The sequence below is a fragment of the Macaca mulatta genome, chromosome 9, assembly GCF_049350105.2.
Source record: "Macaca mulatta isolate MMU2019108-1 chromosome 9, T2T-MMU8v2.0, whole genome shotgun sequence".
In the NCBI taxonomy this organism is placed as follows: Eukaryota; Metazoa; Chordata; class Mammalia; order Primates; family Cercopithecidae; genus Macaca; species Macaca mulatta.
In genome coordinates, this window is record NC_133414.1 from 144,875,731 (window position 1) to 144,901,797 (window position 26,067).

At 58.6% G+C, this 26,067-nt stretch overlaps 2 protein-coding genes across 8 annotated transcripts in view; one reads left to right on the forward strand and one right to left on the reverse strand.

The window, feature by feature from the left end:
- The window catches only part of INPP5A (inositol polyphosphate-5-phosphatase A), a 249,651-nt gene extending 227,599 nt beyond the window's left edge, over positions 1-22,052 (forward strand). For all 7 annotated transcript variants that reach the window (XM_028827054.2, XM_077947896.1, XM_077947897.1 and 4 more), the window contains 5 exons: positions 5,919-5,992; positions 16,309-16,420; positions 19,453-19,521; positions 20,442-20,529; positions 20,618-22,052. In XM_028827054.2, the coding sequence (XP_028682887.1) occupies positions 5,919-5,992; positions 16,309-16,420; positions 19,453-19,521; positions 20,442-20,522 (336 nt within the window). In that variant the 3' untranslated portion in view covers positions 20,523-20,529; positions 20,618-22,052. The remainder of the gene's footprint in view (positions 1-5,918; positions 5,993-16,308; positions 16,421-19,452; positions 19,522-20,441; positions 20,530-20,617) is intronic.
- A 1,641-nt stretch (positions 22,053-23,693) lies between these two features.
- On the reverse strand, positions 23,694-24,915 carry NKX6-2 (NK6 homeobox 2). Its single transcript, NM_001266630.2, is given in 3 exon segments — positions 23,694-24,047; positions 24,163-24,335; positions 24,425-24,915. Coding segments are annotated over 3 exon segments (834 nt in total). The 5' UTR covers positions 24,831-24,915; the 3' UTR covers positions 23,694-23,792.
- Between the last annotated feature and the right edge of the window lie 1,152 nt (positions 24,916-26,067).

A 26,067-nucleotide genomic window follows, 5' to 3' on the forward strand; every position in this document is an offset into this window, starting at 1 on the left:
TGGGCTCCGGAGTTCCCTGAGTGCTCCATGAGAGCTGTGGGCCCGCGGTGAGTAGAGCCTTCACTGCAGGAGGCCATCTGTGCCCCCGCACTTTGGTGCTGTCCAGGACTGTGTCCCCCACAGCTGTGAAGGCTCTGGGGTCACTGCAGAAGGTTGGAGGAATGCCAATCCAGGACGACTTCATTAAGGATGTGGCATCAGAGGGCCCCGCACAGCAGAGCCATCGTTCTGGCTCACCTGAGTGGGAACTTTGCTGAGGGCTCTCCTTTCCCCTGTGCCCATCTCCCTCTCCTTCCCCCTGTGCCCATCTCCCTCTCCTTCCCCCTGTGCCCATCTCCCTCTCCTTTCCCCTGTGCCCATCTCACTCTCTTTTCCGCTGTGCCCATCTCTCCTTCCCACTATGCCCATCTCCCTCTCCTTCCCCCTGTGCCCATCTCACTCTCTTTTCCGCTGTGCCCATCTCTCCTTTCTACTGTGCCCATCTCCCTCTCCTTTCCACTGTGCCCATCTCCCTCTCCTTTCCCCTGTGCCCATCTCACTTTCCTTTCCGCTGTGCCCATCTCTCCTTCCCACTATGCCTATCTCCCTCTCCTTCCCCCTGTGCCCATCTCACTCTCTTTTCCGCTGTGCCCATCTCTCCTTTCCACTGTGCCCATCTCCCTCTTTCCCCTGTGCCCATCTCACTTTCCTTTCCGCTGTGCCCATCTCTCCTTTCCGCTGTGCCCATCTCTCCTTTCCCCTGTGCCCATCTCTCCTTTCTGCTGTGTCCATCTCTCCTTTCCCCTGTGCCCATCTCACTCTCCTTTCCGCTGTGCCCATCTCTCCTTCCCACTATGCCCATCTCCCTCTCCTTTCCGCTGTGTCCATCTCTCCTTTCCCCTGTGCCCATCTCCCTCTCCTTTCCACTGTGCCCATCTCTCCTTTCCGCTGTGTCCATCTCTCCTTTCCCCTGTGCCCATCTCACTCTCCATTCCGCTGTGCCCATCTCTCCTTCCCACTATGCCCATCTCCCTCTCCTTTCCACTGTGCCCATCTCCCTCTCCTTTCCACTGTGCCCATCTCACTCTCCTTTCCCCTGTGCCCATCTCACTCTCCTTTTCGCTGTGCCCATCTCTCCTTTCCGCTGTGCCCATCTCTCCTTTCACCTGTGCCCATCTCTCCTTTCCCCTGTGCCCATCTCACTCTCCTTCCCCCTGTGCCCATCTCTCCGCTGTGCCCATCTCTCCTTCCCCCTGTGCCCATCTCTCCTTTCCACTGTGCCCATCTCCCTCTCCTTCCCCCTGTGCCCATCTCACTCTCTTTTCCGCTGTGCCCATCTCTCCTTCCCACTATGCCCATCTCACTCTCCTTTCCACTGTGCCCATCTCTCCTTTCCCCTGTGCCCATCTCCCTCTCCTTTCCACTGTGCCCATCTCCCTCTCCTTCCCCCTGTGCCCATCTCTCCTTCCCCCTGTGCCCATCTCACTCTCCTTTCCGCTGTGCCCATCTCTCCTTTCCCCTGTGCCCATCTCACTCTCCTTTCCGCTGTGCCCATCTCTCCTTTCACCTGTGCCCATCTCTCCACTGTGCCCATCTCTCCTTTCCCCTGTGCCCATCTCACTCGCTTTTCCACTGTGCCCATCTCTCCTTTCCACTATGCCCATCTCCCTCTCCTTTCCACTGTGCCCATCTCTCCTTTCCCCTGTGCCCATCTCACTCTCCTTTCCGCTGTGCCCATCTCCCTCTCCTTCCCCCTGTGCCCATCTCACTCTCTTTTCCACTCTGCCCATCTCTGGTACAGGGTGGCTGTGTGTGCTTCCTCGTGACGCCCCCGAGCGCCTCTCCTGGGTGCTCCTTTGTCTGCGGTCTTCCTGAGGGGAGGTTGAGGAGAGGCCCCAGGTCTAACCCTGTGGCAGACGGGCCGCCACCCTGCATCTTGGGATGCAGCAGGCAGTGTTTCCACTGTGAGTGTGGGGACAGGGACCCACTTTCAGAGAAAGAATTTGGCATCTGGTGACAGCGTCTTGTTTCCAGGGGAGTTTCAGAAAGAGTTTGCATCTGCGTGATATAAATACACATTTGGCAAAAGCAAAACACAAAGCCAGGCTCTTTGGGTTCTTAGACTAAAAATGTGTTGGGACCACCAGGCTCTGTGCTGCGTCTGGTTCGACCTCTACTCCCTGGTATGCCCTGCAGAGGTCATGGCGTCTTCGGGTGTCACATGTCTCTGGGTGGCACAGGCCCCTGAGACTGCTATGAACTTGCATCTCCAGCTTTTCAAGTTTTACTGGAGTCTCATCAAGGCAGTAACTTGATGTGAGAAAGAAAGCAAATGCCTAGATTGTCTGGAGATCACACGCTGGGAACGGGGAAGGCACCGCGGTGCACTGCGGGGGCATGTGTTCGTCTGATGACACTTTGGGTGCCTGCTCTGACCTGGGCCCTGCTCTGGGTGAGCAAGACAGATAGCCACATCCCCGCCATGGAGCTCTGGGGCTGGCAGGGGACAGCACAGTGGGGAGGAGCCTGGGGGTGCCATGAGGAAGCTTGCTGAGGACTGCAGGGCTGGTAGGGGACAGCACGGTGGGGAGGAGCCTGGGGACAGCACGGTGGGGAGGAGCCTGGGGACAGCACAGTGGGGAGGAGCCTGGGGGTGCCATGAGGAAGCTTGCTGAGGACTGCAGGGCTGGTAGGGGACAGCACGGTGGGGAGGAGCCTGGGGACAGCACAGTGAGAGGAGCCTGGGCAGCACAGTGGGGAGGAGCCTGGGGGTGCCATGAGGAAGCTTGCTGAGGACAGCCGTGAGCAGTCACCCTGGGTGACTCCGAGCTGTGGGAGGCCAGTGCGGTGCGGGGACCCAGTCGGTCACTTTGGAGGGGAGGTCCACATTCTTTGTCACAACTAAAAAAATTCCCAAAAATCAAGACCCACCAAAGACTATCTTACAGTCGCAAACTGTGAACCACAAAAGATCGCATTCCACAGATAGCAAGAGTCCAGAGATACAACAAAGGCAGGGCAGATCCTCAATAATGCCAAATCGTCGAATAATTGATACAAATTATAATATTGTAAATTATTCAAAGCATGACAGAGTTAGAAACATAAGTACCACACTATGAAAAAACATCCCAACAGATTTAAAAAATGTAGAACTTGTGGAAGTATTATCATTAAAATTAAAAGCTCCAGGGATGAATTAAGTGCCAGAGTAGACACGTCTGGAGAAGGGATTAAGGAACAGGACGGCAGGCCTGGTGAACGACCCAGAATGCAGCACAGAAATGTGGCAGGATGGGACAGGAGGGTCAGGGGCTGAGAGAGGAGGGAAGAGCCCAGTGCTCACGCAGTGAGGGTTCACGAGGGGCATGCTGGAGAGTTGATGACTGGGCATTTTCCAGAATTATCCAAGACATAAACCTCAGGAAGCATGGTGAGTCCTGAGCAGGAGGAATGGAAGTAAATCCACACGCAGACATGTCAGAGTGAAACAGCGGAACATTGAACATGAAGAGAAGATTTTTAAAGCAATGTGGGAAAAATGTCCCATTACCTACAAGAATGCAAGTGGCAGTGGGTTTCCAGAACAACCACAAAAATATACACCAGGAGAAGTGGAGGGATTCGATCACAGAGCTGGTGGAAAACCCCACACACTTAGAGTTCTCCCAGCAACCAACTCAGCCTTCAGAACGGCCAAAATGAAGACAGTACCCTGCAGTGGAGAGATGTGGCCCCACCAGCGGGTCCCACGGAGAACCAGGAGTAGCTGAGCTTCCAGAGCAGGGTGGGATGAAGAAGGAAGGAGAACATTTGTGTAAAGCTTAAAAACCTGTAGGCTAAGGCAAGCTGCTTTTCGTGGGCTCATGCATGGTGGTAATATGAAAACACACTTGGGGCCGGGCACGGTAGAACACTTGTGGAGGCCGAGGCAGGAGGATCGCTTGAGGCCAGGAATCTCAGACAAGTCAGGGCAATGTGGCAAGACCCTGTCTCTTTGAAAAATAAAGACTTAGCGGGTGTGGTGGCACGCGCCTGTAATTCCAGCTGCTCGGGAGGCTAAGGCAGGAGAATCGCTTGAGCCCAGGAGGCAGAGGTTGCAGTGAGCCAAGATTGCACCACTGCACTCCAGCCTGGGTAACAAAGTGAGACTCGGTCTCAAAAAATAAATAAATAACTTAAAAACCACACTTGGGAGTCTTGAAAGGTCTGAGTTACACTGGGAGGAATGAGAGGATTTGGTGGTGCAGGGGAGATCTGATCCCCTCCTGCCAGTGCCTTCCTGAAATCTCAAAACGTGTTGTGTCGTAGAGATTCAGGGAACCTGCCATCAGCATTTTGGTGAAAGCCACTGGATGGCAATGGCTCCTTTCCGACTCTCAGCAGATCTCAAAGATGCTCCTGGGCAGGCCTTGGGGGAATCTGGGCTCCTAGTCTCATAGCTGGTGCCTGCAGAGCCAAGAACCACATGGCACCTGGCGGCTGGCAACCTCCCTGCTGCCTCCTGACCTCCACACCTGAGAAGCCAGCAGGGCCCACGCTGGGACTGGGGACCCTGCTGCATCTCTGACGTGGGGAAGCCTCAAACTCAAGCTCCAGAATGACCTAGAGATGATGTGTGTTTGTAGGCCTGTGTATGAATGTATCTGAGTACATGCGTGCATGCAAACACACACATGCCTGTGCACACATAAACATGTGCCTGCATGCAAACACACACATGCCTGTGCACACATAAACGTGTCTGCATGCAGACACACACGCCTGCATACAAACACATGCCTGCATACACATAAACACGTGCCTGCATGTACACACACACATCCCTGCGCACACATAAACACATGCCTGCATGCAAACACACATGCCTGCGTACACATAAACACACATGTGCAGGATTGGTCCAGAGCCCATGCCCCTGCTCTGCCTTTGAGGAGGGGCATCCCTCTCCCGAGGCCTCCACTGCATCCCCACCCCACTGAGAAGCTGACTTGGGGCCCCTCCCAGAGGCCGTGGGTGCTGGAGGGAGGGAGTTGCTCCCTTGAAGGGGAGCTGGAGCCGTACCCTCTTAGGAGGCAGGAGGCAGGAGGCAGCGGGGCTGTGAACTTCTGTGCTCCAGGCAGGAGGCCTGGGCCGGTGGCTCAGGTAGCAGCTTGGCACAGGGTAATGACTGTGTGCATGAGGCTGCTGAGTGCCCGTTTCAGGGATGACGGACGAGGTCACAGGAAGAGCCAGGATGTGGTGTGGTTTTGAGGGAGCCCTGGCTCAATGCCATGCCCTGCACAGCTGTGGGGACATGACTAATGAGTAGCACAGGAGAGGGTGTGCGTGGTGACCGCTCAGGAAGACGGCCGGGGCCAGTCCTGCAGGGGTGGGAGGTGATGCCTGCCTGGGCTTGTTTTGGAAGAGTCTCGGGGGCAAGGCCATTGTCTGCCTCCCGTGCATGTGGGAATGAACATTTTGCCCCCAAGCTGCTGCCAGAATCTCCCCACTGTGCACCTTGGGACCATTTTCCCTGACCTGTTCTCACCAAGCTGACACCGCTTACTCTGCAAGTTACTTGACACTCAGGGCAGGACAGGAGCTGTGTTCCTTCTGCTGGGGGAGCCAGCCCTAGGGAGGAGAGGCCGAGAGGGGCTGCTGCTGGGGCTGCCACGGCGGTGCCTGAGGGCGCGAGTGCTTCTCTGGCATCCCCAACAGAGGAAGGTCTCTGGGTGGGCAGAGCACACCTGTAGCGGGCGGCGTAGGTCCCACTGTCCGCAGCAGAGCAGGCGGACCCCAGAGCCTGCTGGCGCCACAGAGCTTTCTGGTGACAGATGTGGCAGCTCTGGGAAGGGCAGATGTCACACCAAGCATTCGAGCGTCCCAGGTGCACACAGACACACGTGCCCCCAGCAAGGAAAACCAATGTGACTTTTTCTGCTCTTTCTTTTCTTTAGCTCTTGGAGTTTGACAAGGAGTTGTCTGTCTTTAAGGACAGACTGTATGAACTGGACATCTCGTTCCCTCCCAGGTAAGGAACATGCTATTTGGGGGATGAACCCGGCCAGGAAGGCGGCATCTCCGCCCTCCCAGTCTCTGGTGCATTTGCATGTCTGTGTGTGCCGGTGTGTGCTGGGCATGAGTGTGTGCATTCTGTGTGCATCTGGAGTGTATCTACCATATCTGTGTGTACACAAGTGTGTTGTGCATGTGTGTGTGCACGTGTGCATGTGTGTGGACTTGTGGATCTGGTGCACATGTGCGTCTGTGTCTGTGTGTATCTGTGCATGTGTGTGCACATGTGCATCTGTGTGTGTGTGCGCACTTGTGCACGAGCGTGTGTGCACGTGGGCATCTGTGCACGTGTGCGTCTATGTGTATGTGTGCACCTGTGCATCTGTGTGTGCATGTGTGCGTCTGTGTGCACTTGTGCATGAGTGTGTGTGTGCACGTATACATCTGTGTGTGCACCTGTGCATCTGTGTGTGCACATGAGCACAAGTGTGTGTGTTCTTGTGTGCATGGTGTTTTTGTTTGTGTGTGCACACATACCTGTGTGTCCTGCAGTTGTGTGCAAACTGCGCCTTCTCCTGCCCTTTTCATGACCTGAAGAAAGCAAGCAGCTGAGAGTAATAAGTAATTCTGTTATCTTTTTTCAAAAAAGGTTTTTTCCAATACGCAAAATACAGCCTTATCAGAGTTGCACACGAGCGGCCCACGGGGACTGTGTGTTATGGATCTTTCTGGGAGTATTGGGACCTCCAAATGCAGTGTGTCTACATGGGTGTGGATGTGTTTAAGGCATGCGTGTGTGTGCGCCTGAGTTTGAATGTGCAGATGTTGCGTGCTGTCCGTGGATGTGCAGGTGTTGCGTGGTGTCCGTGGATGTGCAGGCGTTGCGTGGTGTCCGTGGATGTGCAGACCTGGTGCAGACGTTGCGTGGCATCCGTGGATGTGCAGACCTGGTGCCAATGTGTGTGGGACATGCATCACACAGTTGTGGATGTGTGTGCACGAGGTGTGCTCGCATACATGGTTGCATATGTGAACATGAGTGAGAACGTGTGACTCGTGTGTGTGTAGGACATATGCATGTGGCTGTGTGTTCTATGGGTGTGTGTGCACGTGTGTGTTCACGCATGGAGATGTGTGCCTGGGTGTGGGTGTTTGTGTGCGTTTCTATGCAGATTTGCTGGCACAGAGCAGTTCTCACTGTTGTTAGCTACAGGGGACTTCCACTGGCAGATGTGGACTTTGCCTCTCAGCTGGGAGCCGGAGGATGCAGCCTCAGAAAGCTGACTCAGGCTTTCCCAAAGTCAGAGGCAGCGCTGAGGGCTGAGCCTTGAAAGTGGCAGAGCACTTTGGTGTCCAGGGGAGTTTTCAGACAGGTCGGAGGAGCCTCTGGAAGGCAGTGGTGGCCCAGGCCTCCCACCCTCCTCACAAGCTCCTTCCTGTTCTGCAAAGGCACCAAGGCTCCCTGCCCCGCACACCAGCCTCATCCTGCAGGAGGTGCAGGAAACCCCAGGGGATCTCGGGCCCACACCCCTCTTCCTGGAGGCTCCCCACTCCCACTTGGATCTGAAGTCTGACTGCTGGAGACACAGGCCCCCAGAGAGACCCTCGTGTCCAGTGGCATTCCAGAAAGATCCGTGGACCCCGACCCTCAGCATTCCCAGGGTGCCCAGGCCGGCCGGGCTTGCTCCTCGGCATTTGGCTGTGTGAGAGCGGCTTCTGCTTTCCCACTGCTTCTGCCCTGCTGGGGGGTCCCGAGTGCCCCTGCATGCCAGGCTCATCCACCTGCCACCTCACACTCTGCCCCATGCAGCTTCACACCTGTCAGGATGTGTTGGCCTTCCTGTGCTTTCCTGAAGGCTGCCAGGGCTCTGAGGCCTTGGGGGGCATCCTTGCCACGGCCTGCCTGAGGCCTGTGTCTGCCCCAGCTCCTCAGAAGCTGGGAGCCGAGCCACCATCTGCACCTGCTGGTCTGGCAGCATCTCCTTCCCACTGTGGCTCCCGGTTTTCAGAATCGTTTCATAGTTTTTGCTGTTGTGGTTTGAGCGAACACATTGCAAACTGGCCGAGCAGCCAAGTGCATCTTCCTGTCCCTGCCACCCAGTCCCCACCCCAGTTTTGGGCGGAGGTGAGCTCACTGCCTTGGAGCGGCTTGAGGCACCATGTCAGCATTGGTGGACAGGACCCTCCTGCGGGTGGCAGGCACTCCATGGGGAGATCCCGCGCCTGCTGACCCTGGGAGGAGACGGCATTCCTAGCGCAGAGCTCCAGGAACAGCCGTACCCGGGGCGTTGGTGCACACTGGCGGAGTGACGCCAGGAAACATATCATTGGCAGATGGGTCTGAAGACCAGCGGGGTCTTCTCCCGCAAAGGCGTTTGCCACTGATCCCATGGATGACTAGAACTCTGCTCGGAATGAATTGGAACTGAATGCTGTCATTTTGCCAGAAAGGGTGCTAATATTTCAGACATTCATACAGCCCTCAATTTTTGTCCTTAACTAAACGCACGGTTCTTCCTAGTGCTTTCTTTAGGGACAGCCACAAAAGTGACCTGTTTGAGGTGGTCAGAAGCAGGAGGGTGAGCAGGCGGGAAGGAGGCTGGCCAGACCTTGGGCTGCCTCTGCCTCCCCATGAAGAACTCTCGCGGGCGGGACCCTGTGCTGTAAGATGGTGCCTTCGGGCCGGGATGGCACCCACGATGCAGCCTCCCAAAGGCCTTTCGTGCCATGTGCTATTTCCATTGGGTGTAATGTGTTAAAGGTCTACATATGTGCTTAGAATTAGTGGGGGACGAGGGACCCATGGTGACAGGGATGAGTCTCACCCACTCTGGTCTCTGGAAACCAGGTGGCTGTGAGTGGATGCAGGGTCAGGCAGCTCTGAGTCAATGTGGGGTCAGGTGGCATCAGCCCTTAATGGTGAGCAGAGGCGGCGATGGGCTTTCTTCACCCAGCATTGGTCTGCCCGGCTCCCCAGACGCCAGAGCCCTCAGGGCAGGACGTGTGGTGTGCGCCCGAACAGCAGCCCCGCAGCCCCCGCCCTGTAGCTCCTGACACGTGTGGCTCCCGGTACAGCCCAGGCTCAGGTGCTGGGGATTTGGACACCCCAGCGGTAGCATGGAGCCGCCGCCTTTTTGTGCATCCTAGCTAGAAGTGAATTTCTGATTTTTAGTTTAACTTTGAGAATTAACCGTCATTAACTCTAAGATAAACAGATTTAAGACGGCTCCACGGCAACCCCTCCACTGGCGTGACAGTCCGGCATTTCCAGGTGTTAGCATTTCTCGCCAAACCCCATATAAAACAGGCTGGCGAGGGCAGCGCCTCCGGAACCAGAGTCCCGGCTCTGCCCCCGACACTGCAGAGTTGGGCACATTGCTCACCCCTCGCGGCCTCAGCGTCTCCCTAAGGATGGTACCATCTCCTCTGGGCAGGCTGAGCCTTCAGGCCCAGGCCTGCCCGACAATACCTGCCCCCACATCAGCCCCTCCGCAGCCAGAGAGCCCAACGCTCCCAAGTCACCACAGTGTCACCGGCCGTCAGGTGGCTCCTGTTACAGCTTCCAGAACGTGGGGGGCACTGCGTTTCCTCGTGGGGGCCGTGGTGCTGCTTCCGGAACGTGGGGGGCACTGCCTTTCTTCGTAGGGGCCATGGTTCTGCTTCCGGAACGTGGGGGGCACTGCGTTTCCTCGTGGGGGCCGTGGTCCTGCTTCCGGAACGTGGGGGGCGCTGCCTTTCCTCGTGGGGGCCGTGGTGCTGCGCATAGTCAGCCCTCCCTCTTTGTCTGTGTGGACACTGTGTGTATGGAAGATGGGAATTGTCACATCCATTGCCTGGGGGCTCCCTGTGTCTGTGGACTCCTTACGTAGCGAAGAGACTGCGTCATTCTATTTATTCAGAAGAAAACCGCACGCTGCCATCGAAATGGCCCCGCAGAACCTCACTGGCCGCCCCGGTGGCCCGGCCACTTCCCTCTTCCAGCTGCTGAGGACCCTGGAGCTTTTGTCCACATGTGTTCCATCTATTGGTCATTGCCATCAGTTTTTAAATATTTATTAGTTCATTTTAAAAGTAACAACAAACTCATTACACGTTTACATAAGTAACATTTTTGTGAAAAAAATACCGATGCATGGGGAAGGCACCTTCCACCGGGGCATGGTCTGGCGGCCGTGCACACAGGTCCCAGGAAATCCCAGCCACCCAGGGTGTGGGCGTCTCGATGTGGCTCGTCTGGCACCCAGTGCATGCAGCACCTTCCTCAGAATGGCGGAGCTCAGCGGAGGCGTCTGTGTGGTGGGGACACCGCCGGCCTCCATGAGGAATACATTTTCCAGCACCCTGGGGCCTTCCTGAAAGCTGAAATTTTGTCATTGGGAGCAAACAGCATCCGCTGCTGCTGGAAGCCTGCAGAAAACGCGTGTCAGCCACCAAGGTCTGAGTTACCACAGTCTGTCTGTCGGTCTTTCTGGCAAAACATGGTGTCTGTGAAAACGAGCAGCTGCTTTAGCTGACAACTCAGATGCAGGCATGCTCCCCTGAGAGACGAGGGCCGTGTCGTCCCTCTGGGCAGAGGGCTCCCTGGAGGCCTCATCTCATCCCACCCAGCCCAAGACCCCATCTCCCAGGCCTGAAGTTGAACACAAGGAATGATTTTTCCTGCTTCACTCGTGAGTGGAGGTGGCTTTTTGTTTAGTGCTGAGGGATTGACCCTGGGAGAGACCCCACCTAACGCGGCCAGGCCTCTGCCTGGTTCCCATGCCAGCGCCAGCAGTTTTACCACTTTGGGCAACGTTTGCCACGTCCATGCAACGCCAGCTCTGTGAAATCAGCGAATATCGCCTTAGTGTCCTTGTGAATGCAGATCTCCCCTGGCAGACTGCTGCAGGGGTCCCAGGGACCCACGGGGCCACACGCCAACTCCAGAACTGCCCAAAACTTGGAAGTATCCCTAGTGCCCACGAAGAGTGGGACGGACACTCAGCACTGACACGGAGGCCACAGCAACCAGCCGCCACTGCACACCGCTGCAGAAGCGAGTTTAAAGCCGGGTGGCACAGGTGGAGAGGAGGTCCTGGGACCCCACGGGGTGCCATTGCTGCAGGCGGGGAATCACCTCCCACCGCCTTCTCGGGTGGAGGCCTCCAGGCTGTGGACCGGGCAGTGTGTGGTGAGCTGGTGAACACCCACTTCCCGTGTGTGCTTGGCCTTGTGTGTGCCTCACTGTGAAGTGAAGTTCACTGAAATAAATGGAAAAATTTAGAAGTTCTATCACTACCCGTCAAAACGTTTCAGAGTTTTCATTGCACTCAGAGCACGTTGAACGGGAAGAAGTCACTCCCTCAGAGCACGTTGAACGGGAAGAAGTCACTCCCTCAGAGCACGTTGAACGGGAAGACGTCACTCCCTCAGAGCACGTTGAACGGGAAGACGTCACTCCCTCCCAAAGAAAGACGGACTCTCCGGCGGGAAAGGCGTGTTTTCATGGACCAAACAATTACTGAGCAAGATCAAGTTTTAACTTTTGAAAAAGACAAAAATATACGCAACACAGGAGTGAACTGCCCAGACAAGTCCAGCCAGAGGTCGTCTATCTTTAATGGACACAAATATTTTTAAATTAGGAATTAGGAGGCCCCTTTCAAACTTTCTGTGGGCCATAATTTACATTCTTCCGTCTTTAGATGTGTATTTATAGTGTAATAATTATCTACAAAATGAGCTCTACTTCCTGCAAGCTGCTCAGGAGGGAGCGAGGCCGCCCGTCCGCCTGGTGGTCACGAACCCTGGCTGCCTGCGGCTCCTACAGACTGTGGGACCTGTGCCAAAGGGGAGGATAGTGAGGGAACCCGTCCCACAGAAAGGCCTGCCAAGGGCTCTGGTCACCCCAAGAGCTTTGTCCTTCGAGATGTGGGCGAGGGGAGCACCCGAGACAGCCCCTGGCTCTGCTGCCCAGGCTGGAGTGCAGTGGTGATCTTGGCTCCCTGCAGCCCCATCTTCTGGGCTCAAGCAATTTTCCCCCCTCAGCCTCCCAAGTAGCTGGGGCTACAAGTGTGCACCACCACGCCTGGCTAACTTTTTTATTTTGTATAGAGGCGGGGTCTTACTATGTTGTCCAGGCTGGTCTCAAACTCCTGGGCTCAAGCGATCCTCCCGCCTCAGCCTCTCAAAGTGCTGGGATGACAGGTGTGAGCCCCCGTGCCCAGCCCCCCAGACCCTCTTGGAAGACGTCTGTGCTGCTTCCTCCTCCCACTCGGGAGCTTCAGTGTTGCCGCAGCTGTAATTGTTTGGTTCTTTTTCTTTGGCCTTAGGGCCTTTTCCTTGTCAGGAGTTTCAGTGGCAGCTGGTGTGTTTGGAAGCCGGTGTCTGAAGCCAGCGTTGCCGGTGGTGCCTGCAAGCTGCACGGGAAGCCGCCTGTTGTCTGCTTCTCAGGCCCGTGGCGACCCTACCTGCCCAGCCCAGCCCAGTCTGCTCAGGTCCTAAAGCTGGGCCTTGTCAGCAGGGCCAGTCAGCCTGGCCACAGCAAACAATCTGCCATGCAGCCTACACAGGGGCCGCTGCCCGCATCCTGTGGAGAGGAAAGGGGCAGGGAGGAAGGGCAGTGCCTGCAGGCGAGCACAGGAGCACGATTGTTCACCCTGTCACAGCCACGCCCACACTGTGGGGGCGGATGCACGCGTCCTTTGTCTCCGCCCACGCAGCAGCACCCAACAGGTGTGCTTTCAGATAAGCCCACATGCCTGGCACTCCTGCGTCAGTCACTGGTGGGCAGCATCCAGGCCCCGCGTCCTGCTTCTCCCTGGTGTGGCCCCGCCAGTGCCTCCCGCCCATGGGTACAGCAGTGGTGTGCAGTCCACACTGGCCTTCCCCAGACCCAGGTGGAACCAGCCCCGCCTGCATTTCTCCCTGGGTGTTGGGGGCCAGAGCACCCCTGTCGGTGGTGCTGCCCCCGACAGCCAGGCCAGGACACCCTTCTCACCCAGGCTCCTTCCTCCTGTTGAGTCACCTGTGAACACTCCCAGGGCAGCCCCTCCTGGAGCAGATGGGCTGAGGAAGCTGCTTTCCCTCAGGCCTCCCTGTTCTCCTTTGCTCATCCCTGGAGCCCAGTCTGTCTGAGCAGCAATGCCCATCAGACCCTGTCCCATGGACAGAGAGCAGCTTGCTTCCTGCCATACCTGGCTTCTCTCCGTGCCCCGAGGGGGCGTCAGGTGGCACCGGCGCTCCGGGCTCCATGGGGTACACGGGGAGTGAGAACTGGTTCGGCTCCAGCTTCCTGTTTAGAAATCACCTTTGGTGTGCTGTGTCAGTCCCAGAACTCGCATTTACGCTGAACTGTGGCCCCAGGGTGCACCCCTGCTGGGTCCTACAGGTCCGTGTTGCTGCCTCAGGTAAGACGCCCAGACCGGCCTCGCCGTGGGAGTGTCTGCAGTGGAGACGTCACTGGTGTGAGAGGCATGAGATGGAGGCTTCTGGAAGTTTCCTTCCAAACTGGCATCTCCCAGCCCTGCTTAGTTTCAGCTGCTCTCGTGGGCTCTTATGGGGCAGCGTCGTCACCTCGCTAGACCCTCATGTGGTGACCGTGGGGCCCCAGCCCAGCAGAAATGCTCCTGGCAGCAAGAGCCTGCCCTCCACATGCAGAGCGCCCGCAGCGGCGGCGGAGAGCAGCAAGGGCGAAGCAGGCTGCACCCACGGGCACATCTGTGTTGTGTCGGCTGGCGGAGGCCACAGTTTCTCTGAGCGCACACGCTGCTGCCTTCTCATCGCCGGGAATGTCCTGCTCCAGCACGGCCATGGCTGCCCTGAGAGACAGCAGATCCCACCTGTGCAGAGCGTCCAGGCCTGACCAGAGCCCCGCAGCCACTGCTCCCTGAACTTGGCCCGGCCGGGGGCTGCCCAGATGGTGTGGCTCAGCACAGCCACCATCCTTGGGAAGCTCAGGCCACCTGTGCAGGCCCTGATTGGGCACTCGTGGGGCGCACTGCCCCTGGACTGCCTGCCCGCCTGTGGGTACCCTGCAGGGAGCTGGCCAGGCCTCGGTGCCACTGCTGTGTATGCAGTGCACCCATGTCCGGTGGACAGTGGATGCGTGTCCGGGGCAGTGGATGCATGTCCAGGGGGCAGTTCTAGGGGGACATTGGATGTGTGTCCGGGGGGGCAGTGGACGCGTGTCCGGGGGGCTGTGGACGCATATCCAGGGGGCAGTTTTAGGGGGGCAGTGGACGTGTGTCTAGGGGGGCAGTGGACGCGTGTCTGGGGGGGCAGTGAACACGTCAGGGGGGCAGTGGACGCGTGTCCGGGGGATTGTGGACGCGTGTCTGGGGGCAGTGGATGCGTGTCGGGGGCAGTGGACGCATGTCTGGGGGGGCAGTGGACGCGTGTCTGGGGGGCAGTTCTAGGGGGGCAGTGGACGTGTGTCTGGGGGGGCAGTGGATGCGTCGGGGGGGCAGTGGACGCATGTCCGGGGGACTGTGGATGCGTGTCAGGGGGGCAGTGGATGCGTGTCGGGGGGCAGTGGACGCGTGTCGGGGGAGGCAGTGGACGTGTGTCCAGAGGGGTAGTGGACGCATGTGGGGGGGCAGTGGACGTGTGTCCGGATGCAGTGGACATGTGTCCGGGGACTGGACAGGAACCTACCTGCATCCAGTTTCTACTCGTGTCTACGGTTGGGATCAGCTGAGAAGCTCCTGAACAAGGTGACCCAGCCTCTCAAACGTGTGAAATGGGACAGGCCGCCAGGTTGCTGCTTCTGAAAAAACATGCAACTGTTCTATGCTCTGTGCTCTTCAGAAACATGCATAACACGTAGGCCCTGCGTAGGTTTTGCTTTTAACCAAGTAGTGACTCTGCCCCAGGCTGGGTGGAAGCCACGGCTCCCGCTGGAGCGCGGGGAAGGGTGGGGGCTCCTGCGTCGGGGCAGAGCAAGTTCCAAGTCCCCAGCTGTTTCCAGATGGTTGGGCACAGGGCTCACAGGTGCCCCTGTGGGTGGGGCCCGGGGGGCATGGGAGGGGCTGCAGAATCCGCAGCTGTGGTGCCAGGATGGACCCGAAACTCAATCACGGCCAACAGGGAAACTTCACAGAGAATCAGATCCCAGTCGCGACAGGTGCTGTATGATATTTTGGAACTAACTGAAAAACTCTTGAGACACTGATGAAGGCCACGGAGATGTTGAGAGTCAGCAGACACTGCACTTAGGGCAGGTGGCTGAGCTCAGCCACAGGACCCCCAGGGTTCATTCACTCCAAGTGGAATTCATTACTACTTCAGTGCAGTCCCAAACGACATGCCCATTTGGGGGTGGATTTGCAGCCTTATGGGTGGGCCGGGCCCCCTGAGAACCTGCAGGCCCAGAAGTGGGGGCTGTGCTTGCATGTTCCATTCATCCGGAGGCTTGATAAGTCCACGTGTGTGTGGACTGCACTGCTGTGTGAGGGCAGGGCCGACGGCGGCTCGGAGACGCAGCAAGGCCGCTGAGGAGCCCAGATGAGCTGTGCCATGGCCGGCAGTGGGTGGCAGAGACACAGCCAGCAGACCCCGGGCGGTGAGGGATGCGCTCACTGTGTGGGTGAAGGGCTCCGCCCTCAGGGCTAGTGGCACCGCCGCGTGGCCAGTCCCACTCCCAGACCCACAGAGGGCATGGGCAGGCCCGGGAAGCAGTGAGTCAGGGACAGTCACGCCCCACCACAGCAGGGACCCAAGGCCACGGCCTGAGCACCTGGACGCTCCCCGAGGTGGGAGCGGCATTGGTCAAAGCAGAGACACAGGCGCCATACCCCACACCCCAGAGCTGCCTGCACTTAGAGGCGTTTCGAGCTGAGCCGGGCCGGGTCGCCTTGCGGAGGAGCGTCCTGGGGCCGGGTGGCCGGGCGGAGGAGCGTCCTGGGGCCGGGTGGCCGGGCGGAGGAGCGTCCTGGGGCCGGGTGGCCGGGCGGAGGAGCGTCCTGGGGCCGGGTGGCCGGGCGGAGGAGCGTCCTGGGACCAGATGACACTGGCTGCCATTTTGTTTCCATGGAGGTTTTCATCATACTTTAGACCATGTTCAAAAATACCAACAAAACCAAAGCTCAACAGACAATTTCATGCAGTAAAAGAAGGACTGATGTGAAGATACTGTGCTATAACTGAAATTTAGTCTCACATAAAAATAAGTTTGATATAGAACTTAAATTGTGAATTTGGTTTTATATTCTAGAAACTTCCAGACGTGTATGCGTTCCCCGGGTAGCGCTGGCCATTCTAAGGTGTTTTAGGAGAGAATTGGCACAGCCGTCCCTTTGGGGCTGAGGACGGCCCAAGCCGACCGGCTGACCCTCTGCCTTCGTGTCTCCCCAGCTACCCGTACAGTGAGGATGCCCGCCAGGGTGAGCAGTACATGAACACCCGGTGCCCGGCCTGGTGCGACCGCATCCTCATGTCCCCGTCTGCCAAGGAGCTGGTGCTGAGGGTGAGTGTGTGCTGCCCCGGCCCTGGGTGCAGAGGGACGTGGAACGCTGGGTCTGGTCTGGCCCGGCCTGGTGACAGGGCCCTGGGGACGGGGGCACCCAGTCTGGGGAATGCTGCCAGGTTGGGCCCTGACCTCATCCTGCCATGAGCTGCACCCCAGTGCTGGGTCACCTCCGAGCCAGCACCTGGGCTGGGGCAGCAGCAGATGGAGCCGAGTTCCTGGGCCATGGGCAGCCGGCATCGTCGTGAGTTTGAAATACACACGGGTGGTCGGCAGGAAGTGTTTTCAAATGGTAGTTCATTGTATCCTTGGAAGTCAATGTGCTCTTGTGCATTCGAGCACTCACAGACCGTGAAGCACAGTAGAAATGTCTGAGGTTGTTTTGCTAAGTTGTAAATCAGAGCCAGATTCATTTGGAGCCTTGATAAGTTAAAAATGAATGGGCAGCATTTTCAGGAGATGACCTGGGCCTTGGGAAATTTTCAGATTTCCTGTGACTTTTTTTTAATAAATAATTTTGTTGTTGTTGTTTACAAAAAAGGAGATAGGGGCTTGCTTGCTACATTGGTCAGGCTGGTCTCAAACTCCTGAGCTCCAGCGTTCTGCCCACCTCGGCCTCGCCGGGATTACAGGACTACAGGTGGGAGCCACTGTACCTGGCCAATCTTGTGATTTTTTGGTTCCCACATTTTAACATACAAGGAGTGTTTTCAGAAGAATCAATATCTGAATTGGTTTTGTCAACCCCGTGAATGAAAATTAAATGGCGATAATAACGAAGCTTGCAGGCGGGAGTGGGAACTGCAGCTGTGCCAGCACCCAGAGCCGGAGCCTCTGAGCATGGCATGGGTGGGCAATTGGAAGGAGGCTGGCGACTTTGGTGGTACCACTGCCAGTCTGGTGGGTTCTGCCCACCCTGTCCACTGTCCCAGGCCCAGAGCAGGGACAGGAGCCCCTACTAACCCCGACCTCAACACCAGCTGCGTGAGGCTCCTGTTTTCCTGCACTGCCCGTCTGTGTCCCTGTGCCAGATGGTACCAGACCCCAGGCACAACAAGCACCTGGGTGCAGGTGCGCCCTCAGCAGGGCAGGGACCCTCTGCAGCCCCGGTCCCTGAGATGCACCCTGCTGGCCTCTGCCACGCGGCTCTGTCTGCCGGGCCAGGTTCCTTACTGTTCCTTCCTACATCCTGGAGCACCCCGGGTGCAGCCTGCCCTCTGTCCCTGGCTGTGCTGTGAGGAGCCTGCCTGGCGCGGGCCTGGGCTAGAGGCAGGGCCTCTTGGCCAGAAGTCCCTGGGGTCTGCAGCCAGCCTGGCTCCTCTGCAGCCCCACCTCTGGCCTGTGGGCAGGGCCTGTGCCCATCACTGAGGAAGCATGCTGGCCACAAGCCCGAAAGCCCAGGAGTGGGCTCGGCCCGGAGCCTGGCTGTGGACACACCCCTGCCCCTCTAGCTGGGCTCACTGGTGGGCATGCCAGTCCCTCGGTGCCACATGGTGGGTGCTCCCACCTGCCGGCGCTGAGAACAGGTCGGGCATGTGGAGCCCAGGGCTGCCGGCAGGGCAAGAGCCTCCCAGGGACTCAGGCACAGATGCCATCCCCGGGAAAACGTCAGAGGTCACGCAAGTGCTGATTGGTGAGCAGTGCCCAAGGGCAGAAGGCTGGCAGGGCTGTGGCCTCCCCACATTGTGCTGTCATTTCCAGGGCTCTGCCAGCTCACGGCATGGCAGCATTGAGCCCGTTTTCCAATCACTCACAGCCTCTCGGGTTCTCTGGACCCGGGACTTGTCAGTTTACACTCAGGGTGGGGGACAGAGCCTCACAACGCACACCTGGCGGCCTTTGACAGCCCCCGCCTCCTGGGGCCAGAGTTTGGACAGGCTTTTCCCATGAGGCCACCCAATGGGCAGTGGGCGTGCAGCCCAAGCAGACGGGCACCGGGCGCACTCCGCAGCCTCATCCATCATGACACGCGCCGTCACCTCGTCACCAAGCTCCATTCTGCCTCCGCAGCCCTAAAACACCGAAGGGGGCTCGGGACGCGGGCGGTGCTGCTTGCGAGCCTCGGTGACAAGTGTTCAGTGAGGTGTGCGGCGTGCTGCCTGTGCCCACCGTAATTTGTTTATCTGTCCAAAGATTATGCAGTTGAAAATCCACAATTTTATGCTGCCTTTGTAAATTACCACGCTGCGTTTGATGAATGTTTCCCCACTTCTGTGGAGGCGCCGTTCCATCCGCGAGACGGGAAGGTGCTCATGCATGCAGTGTCGAAGCTTGTGTTTTCATCCCTTCTGGCAGGCGCCCATGCTGGAAAGTAAATCTGACCTTAAGCTTCCCACTGCATTAAAGATAATTCAGTTTTAACTCGATAGTCTCAGACGCTTCAGCTGTGGATATAAAATTCCAGAGCCGAGTGCTGACCAGCAGCAAACCCCTTCCCCAGGCGTCCGGAATACAGGCACCCGCCGGGAAATGCACACACAGCCGTGAATTACTATGCACAGATTGCTTTGTGTAGTGGTATGGAATTCGGTGTCTGTTCTCATTTGAACACTGAGTTCTAAGCTCATAGAACAGTCAAAAACAAATGAAAGTGGGAAAAGTGGAACTAGATGGGCTGCCTCAGTCAGAGGGCACACCCGCACAGAAAGCTGGGGCTGCACCACTCCTGTGAACAGGGTCCCCTGCAACTCCCCCGAGAGCCCAGGAGCATGTCCAGGCGAGGGGAGCTTGGAAGCGGGGCCAGCGCTCGACTCCGCACACGACCCCTCCTAGAGGCAGATACCTCTTGGCCGAAAGGGCCAGGGCCAAGGTGCTGAGGTGCTGCCACGCCACCAGAGCCTTTGGTCCGTGGGCTGGCCTCTCTCTCAGGGGCCAGGCAGGACGGGTGGCAGAGGCTGGGGAGGTACTTGCAGGGGCCGAACCCCCCATCTCTCTGCCCCCACAAAACCCTGATGTTCCTGCTGGTCAGCTCCCCACTGGACCCAGGATGCCTCACCTCCCCACACCCACCTATCTCTGTTTCCCCTTTCCAGTCGGAGAGCGAGGAGAAGGTTGTCACCTATGACCACATTGGGCCCAACGTCTGCATGGGAGACCACAAGGTGACGTAGACTGAAGTCCAGGGGCCGGGCTGGTGGACTAGGGAGCCGGGGAGCTGGGGCCGGTGGGCGGGTGGGGGCTGGGGCTGGCAGGCAGGTGGGTGGGGGTTGGCCAGTCTCTCCTCTCCTGCTCTCCTATCTTCTTAGTCTGACTCTACAGAGTAGGCCAAGTTGGTCTGTTTTGATTTAATTTTAATAAAGTATCATAAGCTAGGTGGGTAAGTAGGAAGAAGGCAGAAATGACTAGTTACAATAGAATAAAATACATCATTTTACTATTTGTAAAAAACGTCCACTGCTGATCGTTTCTGACGGCTGTTTTGCAAGTACGCAGCCGCAGTGTTTTAATGGCCTTCTTGGGGAAGGCTCACCATCAGCCGGGGAGCTGGGGTGAGGGCACTCCCACCGGGTGCCAAGGGGCGGCACTGGCACAAATGGTTTATTCAGGCAACTGCACCTCGAGAGTGTGCACAGGGGACATATCAAATCTCATTTTCAGCCAAATAAATGAGTTACCTTCTTCCACGTTGGAGGCCCAGAGCTGTGAGCCCCAAACACACGCCAAGAAGGCGCTGGACCTGCCGGGTGCAGGAGAGCCTCTCTTCCCCGCTTCATTCGGGGCCTGTTTAGCCATTATTTTAGATCAGTTTTCCCATTAAGTTTTCACCTGGAAATAACACCTTCCTTGCAAAACCTCTCATGGCCGGCCTGGCTCCAATTCCACATTCACGGGGCTCCCAACCCCTGCTCTGCGGTGGCTGCACACAAGGGCCGAGCTGCCTCTGCTGGCCATCAGCTCCTCCCAGCCCGGTTCATGGCTGCCCTTGTGAGACGCAGGGTCCAGGGGTGAGGCGGGAGATGGCGGCGTGTGCTGGGCTGTCCCGCGTGCACCGTGCTGACGCCCTCCTGTCTTCCTGCTGCAGCCCGTGTTCCTGGCCTTCCGAATCATGCCCGGGGCAGGTAAACCTCATGCCCGTGTGCACAAGTGTTGTGTCGTGCAGTGACGTGGTGGTAAATATGACTCCTCCCTCTAGTTCAGCTTTTACACAGCTTTTCCTGGTGCATTTGTTCCTTTAACAAATTACGAATTCCATGCCAGGGAAGAGATGCCAGCGCCACGAGAGGACCCTTCGTGAGCCCTCCCTGTAGCCGTGTACTGAATACGCACCTTCAAAGCTGCATCGAGAACCCACCCAAGCGCCACCTGCTAGACGGCCAGCCCCACACTTCGCTTCAGCCTCCGGACCATTCCGGAACAGCCTCACATACCTCACTGTCTCGTCTGTTCATGTGACATTAAGTAGAAATATTGGTTTTTTAAAAATAAGTCACAGTCCTGTTGTCAAAACTCTAATAGACAGCAAAGAGGGTCTGTACCGTAGACTTCACAGTTTTCAGTTTTTAATGATTGTCAGTGGAGGGGCTTCTCCAGCACAGAGACCCCACCCCTCCCCCGTGTCCAGAGACCCCCCTCTGCCAGGTGGAGGTGTGTCCAGGGGCTGGGGAAGCCGAGATGGGCGCTCCCTCTGCCGGCCGGCAGCGTGGCCCCCAGCATGGCTCAGGGGTCTGTCTCTGCCTATGCCCCTTCCGCGGCACTCTGCGCCGTGTCACATGGTTTTTGAATCACACTGCAGCTGCTTTCCATTTTTATATATATATAAATATATATAAATATATACTTTTTAAAAATAATTTATAAATCTTACCAAAACTTATGCTAAATGTACTTTCCAGTATGAATGCACAAGAGAGTCCCATCAGCAGGCAGCATCGGAGTCTAGGAGCTCAGCTGTGTGTCCATCAACACACACATTCGTAAAAAAACACATGGCCTCGCCATCGTGGGTGAAATCGGCCCCACAGCACGTGTGCACTGGCGGGCCGTTACTCCCGTGCCGTTCTTCTGTGTAATATTAAGAACTGAATGTGAAGTTTATAGCTAGCCTGGGTGTACCTTTTAAGAATTTTGTAAACCGTTTGTCTGTCTTTTGTTACTGTTTTATGGTGCCAAGTATTCTACATTACAACAATAATATCATGGGAGAAATAGAAATAGCCTAGTTTGCTTCCAATAGAAATTGCTTTTAACATGGGCTGTATATAAAAATATTAAAGAGAAACAAAACTGTACATTTCCTCATTGCTCCGCTACAAACAACCCATGTAATAACCTTGTTGCAAATATTTTTCTCCTAGCACTAAGTACAGCATTAAAAGGTGATTAGAGAGTCTGTTGATGAAACACAAATATATGTTTTATTGATTTTACTTTAGAACACTACAGAGTTCCTGGACCGGGTGAAGGCATTAGGTGGGTGTTTGTTTTTGGATAAATCACTACCATTGCAAGTGACTGCTGTCCGCTGCGGAATCCGCTCTTGGTGGAAGGACCGGTCCCTGTCCCTGCTGTGGTGGCCACTGTCCGCAGTTCAACACGGAGTCCGCCCCACGGGTTTCAGCTGTTGGTCGTTCTGAGGGCCTTTAGAAGTGACTGGCCTGGTTCCTAAGCAATAAAATTGACCATGGTGAAAATAGTCCCGTGTTGCTCTGTTTTCCTTCCTTTCCCTTCTCCTGCCGCCTTTGAAATGCTAACTCAGGGGAGCGGCCTCCTGTATACCCTGTTACTTGAGATCAAGCTCATTAGAAATCCCGGCATTTCACTGTATCACACACTGTCACAAAACACCAAGCCGGCCGGGCGCGGTGGCTCACGCCTGTAATCCCAGCACTTTGGGAGGCCGAGGCGGGCGGATCACAAGGTCAGGAGATCGAGACCACGGTGAAACCCCGTCTCTACTAAAAATACAAAAAATTAGCCGGGCGCGGTTGTGGGCGCCTGTAGTCCCAGCTACTCAGGAGGCTGAGGCAGGAGAATGGCGTGAACCCGGGAGGCGGAGCTTGCAGTGAGCCGAGATCGCGCCACTGCACTCCAGCCTGGGCGACAGAGCGAGACTCCGTCAAAAAAAAAAAAAAAAAACACCAAGCCGCTCCTTGAGAGGAGAAAAACAGCCTTTTGCACCTTCTACTGTAATAAAGGATTTATCCCTCATCATTTTAAAACAGGATTATATAAATGCTTTGCCTTCCTCAAAACTTTAAAACTGGAAGCCCGTCTGCTCTGCGCTGAGCTGAGAGGCTCCCCACAGAAAAGCGTTGCTTCTGCCCTTCAGGTTGCCTCCTTGTGAAGGCTGCCAAGAGCCTAAAACAAAATGCGCCGAGTTGAAGCCGCTTGTATTTCTCTTTAACGTTTCCGAAAATGCCTTCCAAGAGAAATCGTACCAGCGCAATGATATAATTATTTACATTTAATTTTTTAAAATTAAAACGCAACAGTCCCATTAAGATGCAGCGATGGGCAGACCCGGCCACAGAGGCTGCGGGAGGGTGGACGGGTTTTGTCAGCCGGAGTCACAGCCCCGCGGAGCTGGCGGCATTTCAGGGCAGCCCCTGGCCGGGCGCTGCGGGCCTCGCCCGGGGGCCTCCCGCTCCCTGACCCCGCGTGCCCCGTGGGAGGCCCCGCCGTTCCAGGGCGGACTTATTTCGGATTTCTCTTTGCGACCCTAGTTTGGAAGAAACTGCTTCCCACCGCGGAAAGACAGCGGGATGGTGACCGAAGGGCCACCGTGCAGCCGTTCAGACCCGGTTCCACCGGCTGAGCCCAGGGCGCGCCTGTGGGATGCTCCGCTTACGCGCAGAGGGATTTGGAAATAATCAGAGCAAACCCCTCGGCCGAGCGGGAACCGGTGCCCGGCGGCGACCAGTACGCGGCCCCAAAGCGGGAAAAGCGAAGAAAGAAAAACGTCCCGCGGGGACTCGAGGCGGGTACGCGGCTCACCCGCCCTTTCGGGGCCCCCCAAGCGCGTCCGAATCCGCCCCGAGGCGAGGCGGGCCGGGCCATACCTGCTGCTCCGTCCCCGGCTCTGTCCCGGCCTCCTGGCGGCTGTCGCTGCGGTTCCTTCCCGCGGGCTGGGCCCCTTCCCTGCGCCTTCGCCGCCTCCTCGCGCCTGTCCGGGGCCCGCAGCCTCCGCACCGGGAACCCGGAGGACCCGAGGCCGCCGCGCGCCCGAAGTCGGGTCCCGCAGGGGCGAAGCCGCGGCCGGGGAGGGGCCGCCTCGCTCCGGGTTCGAGACGGAAGAAACACGCGGCGCAGGCTCCGGAGCGGCGGCTCCGACGGGGACGCGTTAAATAATTTATTGATGATACAAAGCGACTCGCGCCCACCGGGGCCGCCCCCGGATTCTGCAAAAATAGACTCGCCCCCACCCCGCGCGTCCTCACAAGGCGTCCCCCGCGCCGCCGCCGCACGGGCTGAGCAGCGCCAAGTTCGAGGGTTTGTGCTTCTTGAGCAGCCGCGTGATCTTCTCGTCGTCCGAGTTGGGGTCCAGGGGCCGGTTGTATTCGTCGTCGTCCTCCGCGTCCGAGCCGCCCACCTTCAGCTTCTCGGCGTCGGAGTCCTGCTTCTTCTTGGCCGACGCCATCTCCGCCGCGTGCCGCTTGCGCCACTTGGTCCGGCGGTTCTGGAACCAGACCTGGGGGCGGACGGGGCGGTCAGGCGGCCGCGGGGCCCGGGGCTGGCGCTGGGGCTGTGGCCGTTCGCAGGACGCGGGCCCCCGGCTCTGCTCTCCCGGGCCCCGCCGCGCTCACCTTCACCTGGCTCTCGGTCATGCCCAGCGAGTAGGCGAGACGCGCGCGCTCCGGGCCCGCCAGGTACTTGGTTTGCTCGAAGGTTTTCTCCAGCGCGAAGATCTGCTGGCCCGAGAAGGTCGGGCGCGAGTGCTTCTTCTTCCCGTCCTTGTCGAGGACGCCGCTGGCTGGGGCTGCAAGGGAGGGAAAGGGAGGTGGGTCAGCGGCCGGCGGGGTCCCCTCCGCGCCCTCCCGCCCCGCACCCCCTGCGCGGGCCACTCACCCGGGCCGGCCAGACGCGGGTCCCTCCACGGCGCGCCCTGCACCACGCCGGGCCAGAAGATGGGCGGACGCCCGGGCAGCTCGGCCAGGGGCTTGGGGTAGCCGCGCGCCACGGCGGCCGCGGGTCCAAAGTAGACGCCGGCGGACGAGGCGAGCCCGCTGAGCCGGGGCAGTCCCCCTAGGAGGCCCCCGCCCGCCGCGCCCACGGGCCGGCCCAGGATGTCGCTGATGCCGTGCGGGGTCCCGAGCGGGAGCTGCGCGCCCAGGCCCCCCAGCGCGGGCGCCTTGAAGCCGGCCGGACCCTGCAGCGCGTAGGGGAACAGCGACGTCTTCATCTCGGCCATGTTGTGCAGCGCGGCCAGCGGGGCACTGCTCAGCACGAACGCGCCCGGGCGGTTAGTGTCCATGGGCGCCGCCGCCGCCGGCCCGGGCTCCCATCCGGGCCCCGCCGCCGCCGCCCCTGCCCGCCGGCCCGGGAAGTTTGCGCTCGGCCCGGGCGGGCGTCGGCTGCAGCGCGGGGCGCGGGGGGCGGGCAGGCGGCTCCGGCGTGGGGCGGGCGGGCGGCGGCGGCTTCGGGGCCGGTCGGAGCCGCGCCGCGCGGGACGGACGCGCTGATAACGGGGGCCCCCGGGGCGCGGCTCGCGCGCTGATTGGCTGCGGACCCTGCGGTCCGGCCATTGGCCAGCGCCCCCCCCCCCGCCCGCGCGCCCCCGCCGGCCGCGCACTCCATGAAGGGCCCATTAGCGCGGCAGGTGCCTCCCGGGCTGTAAATTCGCCCCCTGATTTATCTCCCCGGGGACGAAATAAATCCCGCTCGGATGGGAGTTTAGTTAGGCAAAGGTTTTCATGCGAAATCAGGAAAAAATACGAGAACATATTTTATTAACGGAAAGAATGCAGATTTGAGGACCCGCCCGCGCGCTCCGAGTGCCCCGCTGGGGAAGAGCCCCGGCCCGCGCCCCCGTCGCGACTGCTCGGCCGCCCGGGGCTGCGGTGGGTGTGGGCGGCCGCGGACGCTGGCGGGGAACGCGCTCCCGGCGGGTCGGGGCCACAGGAGAGCGGAGGGCACGGGCCTCGGAGTCCACGGAATCCACGGGCCTCACGGCCGGGCGAGGCTCGCACGGAGCTGCCTCTGGTTTCGCCGACACGCGGCCGGCGCGGTGGAGGAGTGAGGCCGGCTGGAGCGGGGCGGGCAGGCGGGTCCCGGGACCACACGCACTGCCCGGCGCTTGCCCGCTGGGGGTCCCCCAGGATGTGACCCGGGCCCACGACTTCGCCCACGGGCCGCCTCTCGCGAATCCCCGGCCGGGGGAACAGAGACCAGGGCGGCCTCAGCGCGGAAGCCCAGTCCAGGGCCCGAACGTGGGTGCGGGTTGGGCGCGCAGCGGCAGAAACGCGGCCTTAGACGCGCGCGCGAAGCCTGTGACCCCCCGCCCCACTCCCCCGGCACCGGGAGCCGCTCGCTCATCCCGCAGACCGGACGGTGAGATGACTCCGAGCCCCGCGCAAGGCGGCCGCGAGCAAACCCTCCGACCTCTGGGGTGGCGTCTCGTATTAATTTAGGGACACGGGGCGGCTGTGATTATGACCCACGGCCCGTGGGGAGCCCCGAGTGTGTGCGCAGGGACCGCCGCTGCGTGGCCT